The following is a 15,156-nucleotide window of genomic DNA, read 5'->3' on the forward strand; positions in this document are numbered from 1 at the left end:
TAGAAGGACTGGTGCAGATTAGAGACCTCAATGCACAATACGCTAAAATAAATACGTGGGTCTCAAAATCTGGTCACATAACGTCAGAGCGCTCCCACAATCATGCCGCTGCAACCACATGCTTTTAGAACATCCCCAACAAAACAAACCCGTCCCTCGATCCATTCCCAACATTTCTTTTCCTGATGGTGAGAAATCGGATTTCTCTGGTGTTGAAAATATTTCTATGTATGTGGTAGGCTCCAGCCTATTCCCATCGTTCTCCTGGCAAGGAGTTTTTAAAAAGACAGCAATGAATATATTCTTACATGCACATCTACATGCAAATGCATACCCTACAATATGCTATGCATATGTCGGCACTGAGTTAAAATGGGAGCCTTTTCGTTCGGCGCATGTTCCCTCAGAGCTTGAGAAAACTCCTTTTTTGCACGACAACGCTCTCAATGTTGTGCAAGAAAGTAACTTTCCCAAGCATTGTGTCTCCTATCAATGTGGAAAGAGTTAATTTTTTTTATCGCACAAGGTTCTCCAAAGGAACGGGGAGGTCTGCAAGGGTCTCCCTCTTTGCAACAGCCTTGCAACAACCTCGCGAGGGATGTCTGGCGGATATGGAAACGGTTAGGCCAAGGTCCCCCCATGCAATGTTTTGGACCACAGCTCCCAGAATTCCTGTTAATCAATCTGGCTGGGGGCATCTGGGACCTGTAGTCCAAAACATCTGGAGGACCAAAGTCTGGGAACCACTGGTTTATGCCACTCTCTTAGCAATCTGCAGGTTCTAAGTACTGAGTATATAGGGTAACGAAACATAGGATGTACCTTTCCTACCCAGTACTAAAAACCCATTAGGTTTTCACTACTACACCCAAAGATGACTTTCCCCAGACTTTGGTTCCCAAGCTAGAATCCAGGCAGCGGTTTCCAGCAATGAGGACAGATGAACCGGTTGCTTTCTCTTTGGCCATCAAGCAGAAGTAAATGGGGAGAGATACCTGCTCTGCTTTTTGGATGGCGGTCGGACTAGGGGCGCTTGGCGTCTCTCCGCTGTGTAAGCCCTCCTCTCCTGTTCCACTGTCATCACTAGGGATGGAAAAAATAGGCTCTATTATTAAGTTCCCAGCTGCCAAAAATGGGTTTTCTGACATTTGGGGAACCCCATGAGGAAGAATAATAGGGCACTGAGACTTCGGCACCATAAGTCCCAAAGTGTTCCTTCCAGAGAAATGGGTATGGTTGGCTCTCCTTATCCACAGATCTTTTTTAATCCACGGATTCAAGCATTGAAAATATTCCCAAAAAAGTATAAATTCCAAATAGCAAACCTTGATTTTCCATTTTATATAAAGGACACTGTTTTGCTATGCCATTATATTTAATGGGACTTGAGCATCCACGGATTTTGTTATACACAGAACCAAATCCTGGAACCAAAACCCAGCGGATAACAAGGACCCACTTTATATGCAAAGAAACCCTATATTTTCTATACAGAAAATGGGTCTTTTGTGCACAAAATCTGGGATTTTATTGCATAAAGATATATTTGTTTCTGTGCAACAAAATATGTAGGTGTGAAATGTAGGAGAAGGTCAGCGTAAGAGGAGATGAGATGAAGGAAGATGAAGGAAGAAGTGTGAACAAGTGAAATAAAAGGAAGGAAAGGAAAGGAGAGAGGGCAAAGGATGGAGTGAATTAAAGATAGGAGAGGATATAGAGAAGATGGGGAATGAGTGAATAAGTGGAGGATAGAAGGAGTAAGTAGATGACAGTAAAAGAAGGGATGCAAGATGGCGTAGGTAAGATGGGAAGGATGGAGAGAATGATAGAGAGATAGAAGAGATGGGAAATATACAAGAGAAGAGAATAATATCTAAGAAGAGATAGGAAAGGATAGAAAAAGATGTGTAGGACATGATATATATATATAGTTATATATGGCATGTACTGTATATATATGACACACACACACATATATATGACATAAAGCAACTATTGAGGATGATGAAACAATGTGTAATTGATAACAGCGATGATGTGATAGGAAGATAACGTATCTGATATATTATGAATGAACTGATGAGGCTGTGATGTTTTTTAATGATATTTTATCGATGTGTGTATTTGTGTAGTTGTTGAAATTTTGGAATAAAGATTACCTTTAAAATATATATTTGTTTTTAAAATTGTAAAAACTACCCAGGATACTTCAGCGTGTTTGAATACAGGGAATACATGAAGCATCATTTTCTTCCCAAACAGAGTGAAAATCCCTAGTGGCCATTGATGATTCAGTACAGTATCCTCAACATCATGAAGCTGAACAACCCTTAGACGCATTGCGCATGGGCAGGGATTAGAGAACATCGATTCCAGCTAATCTTTAGCACCAGTTCTCTTGCCTTCCTCACCCCGCTGCCTTTTAATAATTGTTTGGATCCAAGTTGTTGCCCACCATTGGGAACTAGGTTTTGCAGATGGGCGTTAGGGATGGAAATGCACATTTAACTGAATTTTTATCAATGCACAGCCTGTGAGTGTGTGCCACACACAACAGCGTGCGCAGATTTTTCAGTTTCCTATCACTGGGAAGAAACCACAAGCGGTGCCCTCCCTCAGTTTTGTGTCCATTTCAAATGTTAAGCAAATAAATGCACATAGCTCGAAAGGCACCCATTTTTTTAGTCAACGGGGGGAAATGTGCACAAAGGCACATTTAGAGAAACGTGTAAAAGTGTGCATGCTGGAAGAGTGCATACTAGAATATACATCAATCTCCATGGATGTCGAGTGTTCACTAATGTCTTAAAACTCCTTTCCCAACTCGATATGAAACAAGACTGGGAAGAAAATGCAACAATTCAGAGAAGTGCAGCCAAATCAAGGCAGATAGATATTCAGATCCCAAGAAAGGAGATTATGGCCTGTTCCAGACTGCCAAAATAAAGCTTTGGAGGTATGCTCTTTAAATGACGCATGGGTCCTAAAAGTCCGGAGGTCGCGCCAAAGCCACACTCCATTCCTAAGCACTGGAGCGCAGCTTTGGTGCAACTTCCAGATTCTTAGGATGCATGCATCATTTAAACAGCATACCTCCAAAGAGACCCCAAGCAGCTTTATTTTGGCAGTCTGGAACAGGCCTATCTTTCTTTGCTAGAGATCATCTTCATGGAAATGTACAAATTCTCTACCCTTCCGGCAAACTGATTCCACAAAAAGGAGCCCTATGGCTGTTTTCTAGGTTTAAAATTGGCTCAGATGGGTAGAAGAAAGAAGCCCTAAGATACAGTGGTCCATCCACATTTGCTGGGGTTAAGGGGTCTCGCGAACCTCCAGGTCCTCCAATGCAACCCTATGGTCATAATCTGCCAGAGGTTGACCACAGAATCCTGCTGGAGGACCTACAAATGCCTAGAGATGTGTTTTCTCTAGGAACGTCTAGGTTCTCCAGCACAACTCTATGGTCAACACCTGGGAGCATTGCGCTGGAGGACCTAGAGATGACATATTAATCATACCCGCAAATAATCACATCTGCAAAAGTCAAAGCCGCAAATGCGGAGAGCCAACTGGATTCACCTACAGGGTGGGATACCAACAAAAAGGTGGTACATATCAAGGCACTGAAAAGTGTGCGTGTGCTTCTTTGGTGCATGTTTCTTGTCCCAAAAATGAGGAGTTGGGGGGAAAATTGCAGAGTTGGGAAGCTAATAAATGTCCAACTGGAAATAGGAAGAGAGTTGAATTAGACACATAGGTGAAGGTGTCCATTTCAGACTTCAACGAAAGTCAATGGAAGGGATGCAGAAAAGACCCAATGAATCAATTGTCAGATGGTAAGTCAACGCATCGGCAAATCCAACTGATTCAATATGGTTTTGAAATGGATTCAAATAGTTGGGACCAACAAAAGGATTTAAGCCAATGTCTCCAGTGGCAAAAACAAGTTGCAATCCGGGAGTAAAGAGTGCTCTCTCTTTGCAGACAGTTGTGGCTTGTCAGATAGGACCCTTGTACAGTAGTAAACCTGCTGGAAGAAAAGGATCCCTACTGCGCACCATTCTCGCACTGTGCCTGCATTGTGTGTCAAGGTACTCACTGTTGTTCGGCTTTGGCTCGGTCGCTGAGGAAGAAGAGTGCCGTCGCAAGGAAAAACATGCCCCCCAGGACGACGACAAAAGGGCACAACATGAGCGCATAGCCGAGGCTGAGGAATTCCCAGAGCACGGACTCCTTTGTACTCTGTCGTATCACGTCCGAGATCTAGAGAGGAAACAGAATCGGGGAGTTGCGGAGCGGAGTCAGTATGTTTCCGGACGCTCGGAGTTGTGGCAGAGGGCAGTTTACTCAAGATGTCAGGGGAAAACGGATGGCTTCCCTGCAGAAATATGCAAGACTACTTTGGGCTTTCAAGAGAAAACAAATCTCGCATTCCTCCCTAATAAATGGCTTTCTCGGTCATTGTTCCACCGGATTTCCCAATTGTTCGGCCTCCCTCCTGTTGATGTTCCAAGAATCCCTCTAGGAATTGCCAGACAATCTGCCAGGGATAAGAGCCGGAACGGAGCCATTGTTCAAGGGCCAGCCATGCCGACGGTTGCGCCAAGTTCAGGCCCTGGCACTGCAAACTAAGACCTCTGGACTAAAAGACATTTCCATGCGCAATGATGCCCCAGGGAGCTTCCATCCATCATTAGGCTCAGAGACTGGGAGGAAAATTGCTTTTTTGGGACTACGGCTCAGAATCCCTGGAGGTTCTGGGAGCTACAATCCCAAATGATAACCTTTCCAGATTCAGAAGAGGTTAGATCGGGAGTGGGAACTGCATGGCTTTCCCCCTCTCAAACTGTTTTTGAGGTCTTCCAGTGCAATGTTGAGGGAATGAGGTACATTTTCAGAGGTGGCCTTTTATTAAAACCTCTGGGACTTTATTAATTGTATATACATGACTATAAGTCGATCACATGTATAAATCGAGGGACCAAAGTTATGGACTTTGATATGACCTGTAGATAAATTGAGGATAAAACCTAGGGCAGTGATGGTGAACCTTTTAGAGGCCGAGTGCCCAAACTGCAACCCAATACCCACTTATTTGTTGCAAAGTGCCATGTCCCTCTGGCTTTCTAGTAACAAACTCTGGCAAACTCTGTGCTGGGGTGACAGCACATGTGCCCAGAGAGAGGGCTCTGAGTGCCACCCCTGGCACGCGTGCCATAGGTTCGCCATCACTGTGCTAGGGCGACAGCATGTGTGCCCACAGAGAGGGCTCTGAGTGCCACCTCTGGCACACGTGCCATAGGTTCGCCATCACTGACCTAGGGGCATGTAACTAAGGATCTAAAATAAAGGAAAACGATGCCAAAGAACGTATAAAATCCCAGAAGGATTAACCGTTTGTGCTCACACTAAAAGTTGGATGGATACGAGAGTAAAGGGGGTTCAGTGCTTCCAGAACAGATCACCTTCCTCCCTTTCACCAAGGGATGGTTCCTTTTTAAATAAGCATTAGAGTACAGTACTTACATTGACCTGCAAATAAGTCGACTCAGGTTTTGGGGGTCAATTTTTCGATTAACATTTCTAGCCTTATACATGAGTACATTCAGTGCGCATGCACATTGCTAAGTTCTTTTAACTTTAAGCTATGTAGTGGCTACTTATTGCTTTAATCGCTAGTTTTGTGGATCGTGTGTTCTGTTTTATTCTGCTGCATGTTACAAGGGACCTCCATTAAACCTCATGCAATTGAGGGGTTCGACTCAACCCCCCTTTAATTTCAATACATTTTTGGGGAAGCAGGACTGTTCATGCTTAAAGACGTCGTGACGTGTTTCTGAGGATGAATTTCTGGGACGCTGTTTCACCAACAAAACATATGTGCTGAGCACTTTGTAGATCTTCATCTCCTGGTTCTCTCCCTCCCTCCTTCCTTCCCCAAACTTACAACTAAGGGCCCAAGCAGAAAGGCCAAAATAAAGTTGCTTCGGGTCACGTTGGAGGTATGCTGTTTAAATGACGCATGTGTCCTAAGAGGCCACTGGAGCTTTGGCGTGGCTTCTGGCCTCTTAAAATGCATGTGTCATTTAAATAGCATACCTCCAAAGTGACCCAAAGCAGCTTTATTTTGGCCAGTTTATTCGGGCCCTAAAAGTCCCAATTCCTCATTGCAACCACAACCACAACCCAGATATGCTGAGAGGGTCACTTACAAAGCCAACCAGGTAGGGACTCCCAGCATCTCCCAGAAGGTGTGACGTGAAACTCTGCAACGCAACTGCTGTCGCCCGGCGGGTAGGAATGACCACATACTGATAAGAAAGGAAACATGGGAAGGAGGAGACAGAAAAGGTTAACGGCAGAGCTCTAAGGAAACTTAAGGAAAGCATCCTATGCCCATGTTATCATTATTATGAGTGAAAGGCCTGCAATGTCACATTGAGAAGGGAGCAAGTTTGTTTTCTGCTGCTCCAGAGAACAGGATCCAGAGCAATGGATGCAAGCTCCAAGAAAATAGATTCTAGCTCAATATTAGGAAGAACATCCTGATAGCAAGAGCTGTTTCAGCGGCATACGCTCCCTTGGAAAATGGTGGGGTCTCCTTCGTTGGAGGTCTTTAAACAGAGGCTGGATGGTCATCTGTCAGGTATGCTTTGACTGAGAGTTCCTGCATGGCAGAATGGGGTTGGACTGGATGGCCCTTCTTGGGGTCTCTTCCAGCTCTGTGATTCTACTGATGTAAATCTATCCACTCCAAACATTTCACAACTGGCTGTTAAAAGCCTGGCCTGATTAATGAGGAATCCGATTTTCACCTTTTTATAGCTATTCTTAGAATAAGAAATTGTAAAAACTTGCAAATGTATTCGTTTATCACATTCATAATCCCATCGTTGCTCCAAGGAGCTCAAGGTGGTGCTCTCAGGTTTTTCTCCTTCCATTTTTTAACTCACAACAACCCAGTGAGGTAGGTTAGGAGGAGAGCTTGGTGTACTGGCCGATGAGCTTCATGCACTAGTTGCGGATTGGAATCCAAGACCCATTCATACTACAGTTGTAGCACTATTATTCCACTTTAACTGTCCTGGTTCCATCCCATAGCCTTGGTACAATACTCTATCCCAGTGATGGCGAGCCTATGGCACGCGTGCCAGAGGTGGCACTCAGAGCCCTCTCTGTGGGCACATGTGCCATCGCCCCAGCACAGAGTTTGCCAGAGTTTGTCACTAGAAAGCCAAAGGGACATGGCACTTTGCAACAAATAAGTGAGTTTTGGGTTGCAGTTTGGGCACTCGGCCTCTAAAAGGTTCACCCTTGCAATGGCCAAGCACCATCTTAGAAGCTCCATATTCTGTGATGGAGAGGAGAAGAAGTGTCTTCAATGACAGCATCTGGTATAATACACTTGGATATTATTGAGGATGGAGCAAGCTTGTTTTCTGCTGCTCCAGAGAATAGGACCTGGAACAATGGATTCGAACTACACTCATCCCTCCATGTTTGCGTCTTTGATATTCACAGATTTGATTGATATGTTCTCTCTAGGAATATCTAGGTCCTCCAGTGCAACTCTATAGTCAACCTTAAATAAATGTTGCACTGAAAGACTTAGAGTCCTAGAGAGAATACTCTACTAGGCCTTTGTAGCTCCTCCAGGGCAGTTCTATGGTCAGTGTCTGTCGGACGTTGGCCACAGAGTTGCGCTGGAGGACCTAGACATCCCTAGAGAGACCACTCTACTAGGCCTTTGTAGCTCCTCCAGGGCAGCTCTATGGTCAGTGTCTGTCGGAGGTTCACCACAGAGTTGTGCTGGAGGACCTAGAGATTCCTAGAGAGGTATCCTCTCAGGTAAAAACATGGTTATTTGTGGGTTTTCCAGATTTACGGGGGTCTTGTGCCCCTAACCCTAGCGAATATGGAGGGACAAGTATATAGGAAAAGAGATTCCACTTCAACATTAGGAAGAACCTCTTGATGGTAAGAGCTGTTCGACAGTGGAAGATGCTCCCTTGGAGAGTGGTGGGGTCTCTTACTTTAGAGGTCTTTAAACAGATATTGGATGGTCATCTGTCAGGGGTGCTTTGATGGTGAGTTCCTGCATGGCAGAATGGGGTTGGACTGGATGGCCCTTGGGGTCTCTTCCAACTCTATGATACTATGATCCTTAGAACAAAGGAAAATATGTTCCCTTCTCTACCTGCATCATGGTTTTTGTACCTTTACTCAACATAGGCTGCAAACAGGCTGGCACAAACTGAACCTGCCCACCTTCTATGAAACCCCCAGCCGAGAATTTATTACACAAATTGTAATAAATACATTATTATGAAATGCAGCCAAGATTGGAGGGGGCTGGCGGCGGGAGGAGACTTGATCTAACCTCGCATTCCAGAGGCTGAATCCCACAACTGCACAGGAATATCCTCCATCCGCTGAAATCAACCCAGTTTATAGACCTTCATGCAATGCTACCGAACGATGAATGTATGAGTGTTGTGCGTGGGTACCGACGTCCGTCCAAGTTTGGAAACCAAGTCAATTACAGGCCTGAGCTGGCATTTTTAGCCCCCAAACCAAAGCCGTGGGAGGGATGCCAACTCAAACATCCGTGGCCAAAGATGGAAGGAGGTTCGGTCAGCTGGCCAGGTCCAAGGAGGAGCAGTGGATCGCCCTGGTTGTTTGACTGAAGTGGTCCAAGTGGAAGGAAGGATGGAGAGGGCTACTCCAGTAAGCCTCACCCTCTTAAGTAGAGGCCGAGGAAAAAGCTCTGGGTTTTGCCACTCATGTCCTCTACCCGCCACAAAACCCAAAGTGGAGCTATTTCGGGCACCGCCTGGAGGCACCTCTCAGCCCACGCTGTTGTGTGTTCTTGACAGAGCTCAGAAAAGATAACTGCATGGTTCTGGGAGCGTGTGGTGCAAAAAGGTTAACCTTTCCAAGTCTTGTTTCTCGAATCGCAGAGTTGGAAGAGAGCATAAGGGCCATCCAACTCCATTCTGCCATATGGGAAGACACCATCCAAGCACCTCCAACAGATGGGCATCCAGCCTCTGTTTAAAGAAGGAGACTCCACCACTCTCCAAGGGAGTATCTTCCACTATTGAACAGCTCTTACTATCAGGACGTTCCTCCTAATGTTGAGGTGGAATCTTTTTTCCTGTGGCTTGAACCCATTGCTCTGGGTTCTATTCTCTGGAGCAGCAGAAAACAAGCTTGCTCCCTCCTCAATATGATACCCCTTCAAATACTTAAACAGGGCTATCATATCACCTCTTAACCTTCTCTTCTCCAGGAAGGGGTCCCTCATCCTGCAGAAATGGCCAGTTCTGGTAGGGAGCAAGGATCATCTCAAGGCAATACCCACATAATGTGTAAACTAACCCTGACGCTCCAAAACACATGTCACAGCCCAGAAGAAGGAAGGAAGCAGCCGAGGGGTTCCTATGGACTTCAAATAATTCATCGCCCCCAGAACCCATTTGTTGGCAAATACGTTGTTCCATTAACTGGTTGACCATGCTGTGTTATGGCCATCAATACTTAGAATCCTAGAATCCTAGCGTTGGAAGAGACCCCAAGAAGGGCCATCCAGTCCAACCCCATTCTGCCATGCAGGAACTCTCAATCAAACATCCCTGACAGATGGCCATCAAGCCTCTGTTTAAAGACCTCAAGGGAAGGAGACTTTGAGGGAACATCTTCCACTGTCGAACAGCCCTTACTGTCAGAAAGTTCCTCCTAATGTTGAGCTGGAATCTTTTCCTGTAGCCTGCATCCACTGTTCCTTGCCCTATTCTCTGGAGCAGCAGAAAACAAGTTTGCTCCATCTTCAATGTGACACCCCTTCAAATACTTAAACAGGACGATCATTTCACCTCTTAACCATCTGTTCTGCAGGCTGAACATCCCCAGCTCCCTAAGTTTTTCCTCATAGGGCACTGTTTTTAGACTCTTCACCATTCTGGTCGCTCTCCTTTGGACACGCTCCAGTTTCTCGTCATCCTTTTTTAATTGTGGTGCCCAGAACTGGACATAGGTGAGGCCTGACCAAGGCAGAATAGAGTGGCACTATTACTTCCCTTGACACTTCCACTTGCACATTAGCTGATTTTCATTAGTGAGAGCTGGAGGTACCTTCCTGATAGCTGAGTACCTCTCTATAGTATTTTGGAAGTTATACCCCTTATGGAGGAGACAGCTCTTAGAATCATAGGCCTGTTCCAGACTGCCAAAATAAAGCTGCTTTGGGTCTCTTTGGAGGTATGCTCTTTAAATGATGCATGGGTCCTAAGAGTCCGGAAGTCGTGCCAAAGCCACACTCCATTCCTAAGCACTGGAGGGCAGCTTTGGTGCAGCTTCTGGATTCTTAGGACGCATGCATCATTTAAACAGCACACCTCCAAAGAGACCCCAAGCAGCTTTATTTTGGCAGTCTGGAACAGGCCATAGAATCATATTGTTGGTAAGGGAAAGAGGACAACACTTTCACTGTGGATGGGTGTGGGCCATAACCAGCCCTATACTTATTGGGGATGTCTGGAGTCGGAGTCCAAAAAACCTTTGGAAGCCCGCAGGAGCCTCCTACAAACTTAACATATTTGCACATTACAAGGGAAATACTCCAAATCAAGGCCGAATTGAAGGATGCTCACTTGAACCAAAAATGCTTCGTTTGGGCACATGCTCACACAAACTTACCATCAGGATGTCGGCAGTGATGGCCCAATTGGAAAACAAGAGAGTTTCGCCAATAAAAATGCAGACCTGTAGTGGAAACACAAGACACAACAAGGATTTACTCGTACTTGCTTGAGAATGCCCTATAATTTTATAAGCAATGGCACCTGCTGCCACGCAGTTATGTTCAGAGCATTGACAGTAAACATCACTAACTGCATGCAAGTGAGATCTTGTAGCACCTTTCAGGCTAACTGAAAGATGCACCTGAGGAAGTAGATTGAAGTCTCGGAAAGCTCAGGCTGCCAATTTCTTCCGTTCACTTAGTCTCAAAGGTGCTACAAGATCACTCTACATACTGCATGCAAGTGGATCCATCTGAACATGGCAACATAAGGATGCATGCATCCTAAGAGTCTGAAAGCTGCACCAAAGCCATGCTCCAGTCCTAAGGACTGGAGCGCAGCTTTGGCACAGCTTCTGGCCTCTTACGATGCAAGTGCCATTTAAACAGCATACCTCCAAAGTGACCCAAAGCAGCTTTATTCAGGTCCAAAGGCCTGTTCCAGACTGCCAAAATAAAGCTGCTTGGGGTCTCTTTGGAGGTATGCTGTTTAAATGATGCATGCATCCTAAGTATCTGGAAGCTGCACCAAAGCTGCGCTCCAGTGCTTAGGAATGGAGTGTGGCTTTGGTGCAACCTCCGGACTCTTAGGACCCATGCATCATTCAAACAGCATACCTCCAAAGAGACCCGAAGCAGCTTTATTTTGGCAGTCTGGAACAGGCCATAGTCTTTCAGATAGTCTGGACCCAAGCTGTATAGATCTTTAGAGGCCATAACAAGCACTTTGAATGCCCAGAAACACACTGTTAACCAGTGATGCTGTTTCAACAAGGAAATTATGTGTCCCCTGATATAGTCTCAGGTGATGTCAGAGAAATTTCAGAGGATTTAATACGTACGTAAGCTCCCACAATGCTGCTCTTGGCTGCCACAAAGATCAGGCAAGTGAAGATGGCCGAGCCCAGCATCCCAACGGCGCACACAAGCGGATCGGCGCGCTGAGTTTTCAACCGGCACCATTTGGTCGCCCCGGCCCCTGTGATCACACCCAGGAATCCAGTGAAGCAGGTGATGGCTCCGAAGATCAAGCTAAAGGCACGGAACAATTAAAAAACACACACAATTAAATTAAAAATAAAGATTGCACTCATTTCGACAGAACTTAATTTTGTACCCAAAGGAGGAAAGGTGAGATGCAGCGGAGACTAGACTAGCAAAGTGTTACAGGTGTGAAACGCAACACGACGATTCCAAGAAGGAATCTACCGTGGTTTAAAAAAAGAAAACCAAACACTCAGGGATTTTGCGAACACTTTCCATGGGAATCCTAGAGGTCTTCTCTTTCTCATGATAGAAAGCACACAAGAAATGCCTTTCGTTGAGGTGTAAATGCGTATCAATGCAACCCACTTGCTTAATGTTTATTGCGAGTATCTCAAAGAAGTCCTCCATCCCATAAATCAGTCCTCGATCCTTGAGCAAGCTATTTATATGTCAAGACTCAGATCTTGGTTTGCTTATTGGAATTTACATATATTTAAAATGTTTCCAAGCCGCGTATACCTGAATCCGTGGATAAAAGATCCGTGGATAAGGAGGGCCAATTGTAGTAAAAGCTGACATATAAATGGCTTGCTCAAGGATAGAGGAATGAGTTTGGGGCGGAGGAGAGACTTGTGAGGTAGAGAATGGTTGCTCCATTTGCAAACTGCTGCATAGAAATCAACTGTACAGCGCTGTGTAAATTTACAGCGCTTCATAAATAAAGGTTAATAATAATAATAATAATAATAATAATAATAATAATAATAATAATGCATTTTTCCAGCTATAAAATTTTTCTGTTTGGTGGGAAAATGTCCCCATTGATCACAATTACAGCTGGATATTCCTCCTTGGCTTTGTTCCTCCTGGCCCCACTGGCTGCTGGAATACAGCCCCTGAGACCTTCCCCAAATTGGAATACACTTGTCCCTCCATATTCGCTAGGGTTAGGGGCACAAGACCCCCGTAAACATGGAAAAACTGCAAATAACAAAAACACCATGTTTTTACCAGAGAGAACACATCTCTAGGAATCTCTAGGTCCTCCTCTGTGGTCAATGTCCGACACACACTGACCACAGAACTACACTGGAGGAGCTACAAAGGCCTAGTAGAGTATTCTCTATGGATCTCTAGGACTTTCAGTGTAACTCTGTGGTCAACATCCGACAGACACTGACCATAGAACTGCACTGGAGCAGCTACAAATGCCTAGTAGAGTATTCTCTCTAGGGATCTCTTTCAGTGCAATTCTGTGGCCAACGTCCGACGGACACTGACCATAGAACTTCACTGGAGGAGCTACAAAGGCCTAGTAGAGTATTCTCTCTAGGGATCTCTAGATCCTCCAGGGCAACTCTGTGGTCAACGTCCGACAGACACTGACCATAGAACTGCAATGGAGGAGCTACAAAGGCCTAGTAGGGTATTCTCTTTAGGGATCTCTAGGTCCTCCAGTGCAACTCTGTGGTCAACGTCCGACAGACACTGACCATAGAACTGTGTTAGAGAAGCTACAAAGGCCTAGTAGAGTATTCTCTCTAGGAATCTCTAGGTCTCTCAGTGTAACTCTGTGGCCAACGTCCGACAGACACTGACCATAGAACTGCAATGGAGGAGCTAGCAAGGCCTAGTAGAGTATTCTCTCTAGGGATCTCTAGGTCTCTCAGTGTAACTCTGTGGTCAACGTCCGACAGACACTGACCATAGAACTGTGCCAGAGGAGCTACAAATGCCTAATAGAGTATTCTCTCTAGGACTTGCTAGATCTTTCGGTGCAACTTTTAGTTAAAGTTGACCACAGAGTTGCACCAGAGGAACTAGATATTCCTAGAGAGAACATATTCATGATATCCGTGAATAATCAAATCCGCAAATATCAAATCCGCAAATATGGAGGGATGAGCGTATAGCCACTGGTGTGAAAAAAAGTTTCTCCAACTTCAGGGATCAAAACTTGCAAGAGGACGCTAAAGCAGAACAAATCCTTACCTGTCCTTGGTCCCGCAGGGCTGGACTGTGCAAGTTTCTGCTGTCTTCTGGACAACCTGGGCCCGATGGAGGTAAAGGGGGATCCACATGCCCAGGGCCCCCGTAGCGAATGAGACGGCAGAGGTAGCCAGGGAGGAGAAGACGTAGCTGCGACTGGAGAGACAGCAAAGACGTTGAGAGTGAGCAAAGACGGGGAAACGCCTTTAGGGTACAGAGAAGAGAGAGACTAACAGGCCTGTGTCATAAAACACTGGGTCAGTTTAACTCTTGTGGCCGTGCTCAAAGAAACTTGGGGTTTGGAATCTGACAGTCCTGGGAGCTGTAGTTTTCTTTTCTTAAAGGGGGGGGGGGGAGAATGACTATGAAACTAGTTTAAAACTGGTATAGACAAGCCTTCTCAAAATGGAATCTGGACCGTGATGTGAAAATTGGAACCTGGTCCATGACTGTGCATTGGTTTGAGCGTTCAAATAGGACTCCATGAGACCAGGGTTCAAATCCCACTCAGCCAACCTTGGGAAAGTCACACTCTCTTGGCCTAAGAGCAACGGCAAACCCCTTGTCAAGAAACCCCTATGATAGGGTTGCCATAAGATGCTGTTGACTTGAAGGTACCTATCAACCACAGCAAAGGCCAAGTCCTCTGCTTGACTTCTGCAGTCTGTATCGTAATTGTTTTAGTAACTGCTTAAGTAATTTAAGTGTATTTTATTGTGGATGGGAGGGTTAGGGAGGGTTTGGGATACAATGGCAGCAATCTACTGTATTTTAGGGACGTTTCTTGTGTTTGCCGCTTCGATCTTTTGGAGACCGTAAAACTCTGGGAGCTGCTATCCAAAAAAGTAACTTTTATGATCTCTAGTAAGGAATCAAGTGACGGGTGGGTTTTTGAAAACATGTTTGGAACACAGGTGTGTTGTCAGGTGCATGGATGAAAAAACCCCTCGGTCTCTCTTACTTTCTTATCAAGGCCTTCATGTCTCTCAGCCACGAGGTCCGAGCCTTCAGCTGTGCCCCCAGTTGCTCAGCGTTGCCTCTCTTCGCTGCTGGAACAAAGATCAAGATGAGCGTCCCAGTGATCATGCCTAAAAGGGGAGAGACCTGGAAAAGATTGGAGAGCGAAGGACCCAGATATTAGTAGCAATAGTAATCGCAATAGCAACAGCAATGGCATTTACATTTCTGTACCACTTATCAGTAAACTCAGCACTTACAATCCGTAAGCCAATGGCACCCAATAAATTGGGTATTCTTTCTATTGATCTATGGAAGGATGGAAGGCTGAGTCTGGACCATGTCCCTTACTTTAAGGCACCCCTTATAGGACTGGACCATGATCCTTACTTTAAGGGACCCCTTATAGGACTGGACCATGT

The 15,156-nt window shown here is 45.4% G+C and overlaps 1 protein-coding gene across 2 annotated transcripts in view; it reads right to left on the reverse strand.

Annotated features, from left to right (window-relative positions):
* SPNS2 (sphingolipid transporter 2) overlaps positions 1–15,156 on the reverse strand; it is a 72,703-nt gene that overhangs the window by 11,303 nt on the left and 46,244 nt on the right. Inside the window, exons 5-11 of one of the 2 annotated variants that reach the window (XM_042442526.1) lie at positions 14,739–14,881; positions 13,781–13,933; positions 11,644–11,833; positions 10,699–10,764; positions 6,213–6,311; positions 4,100–4,263; positions 996–1,083 (exon numbers count right to left, since the gene is read on the reverse strand). In XM_042442526.1, the coding sequence (XP_042298460.1) occupies positions 996–1,083; positions 4,100–4,263; positions 6,213–6,311; positions 10,699–10,764; positions 11,644–11,833; positions 13,781–13,933; positions 14,739–14,881 (903 nt within the window). The remainder of the gene's footprint in view (positions 1–995; positions 1,084–4,099; positions 4,264–6,212; positions 6,312–10,698; positions 10,765–11,643; positions 11,834–13,780; positions 13,934–14,738; positions 14,882–15,156) is intronic. The other variant, XM_042442527.1, reaches the window with a different exon arrangement.

Source organism: Sceloporus undulatus, chromosome 11 (assembly GCF_019175285.1).
Source record: "Sceloporus undulatus isolate JIND9_A2432 ecotype Alabama chromosome 11, SceUnd_v1.1, whole genome shotgun sequence".
NCBI classification, from domain to species: Eukaryota; Metazoa; Chordata; class Lepidosauria; order Squamata; family Phrynosomatidae; genus Sceloporus; species Sceloporus undulatus.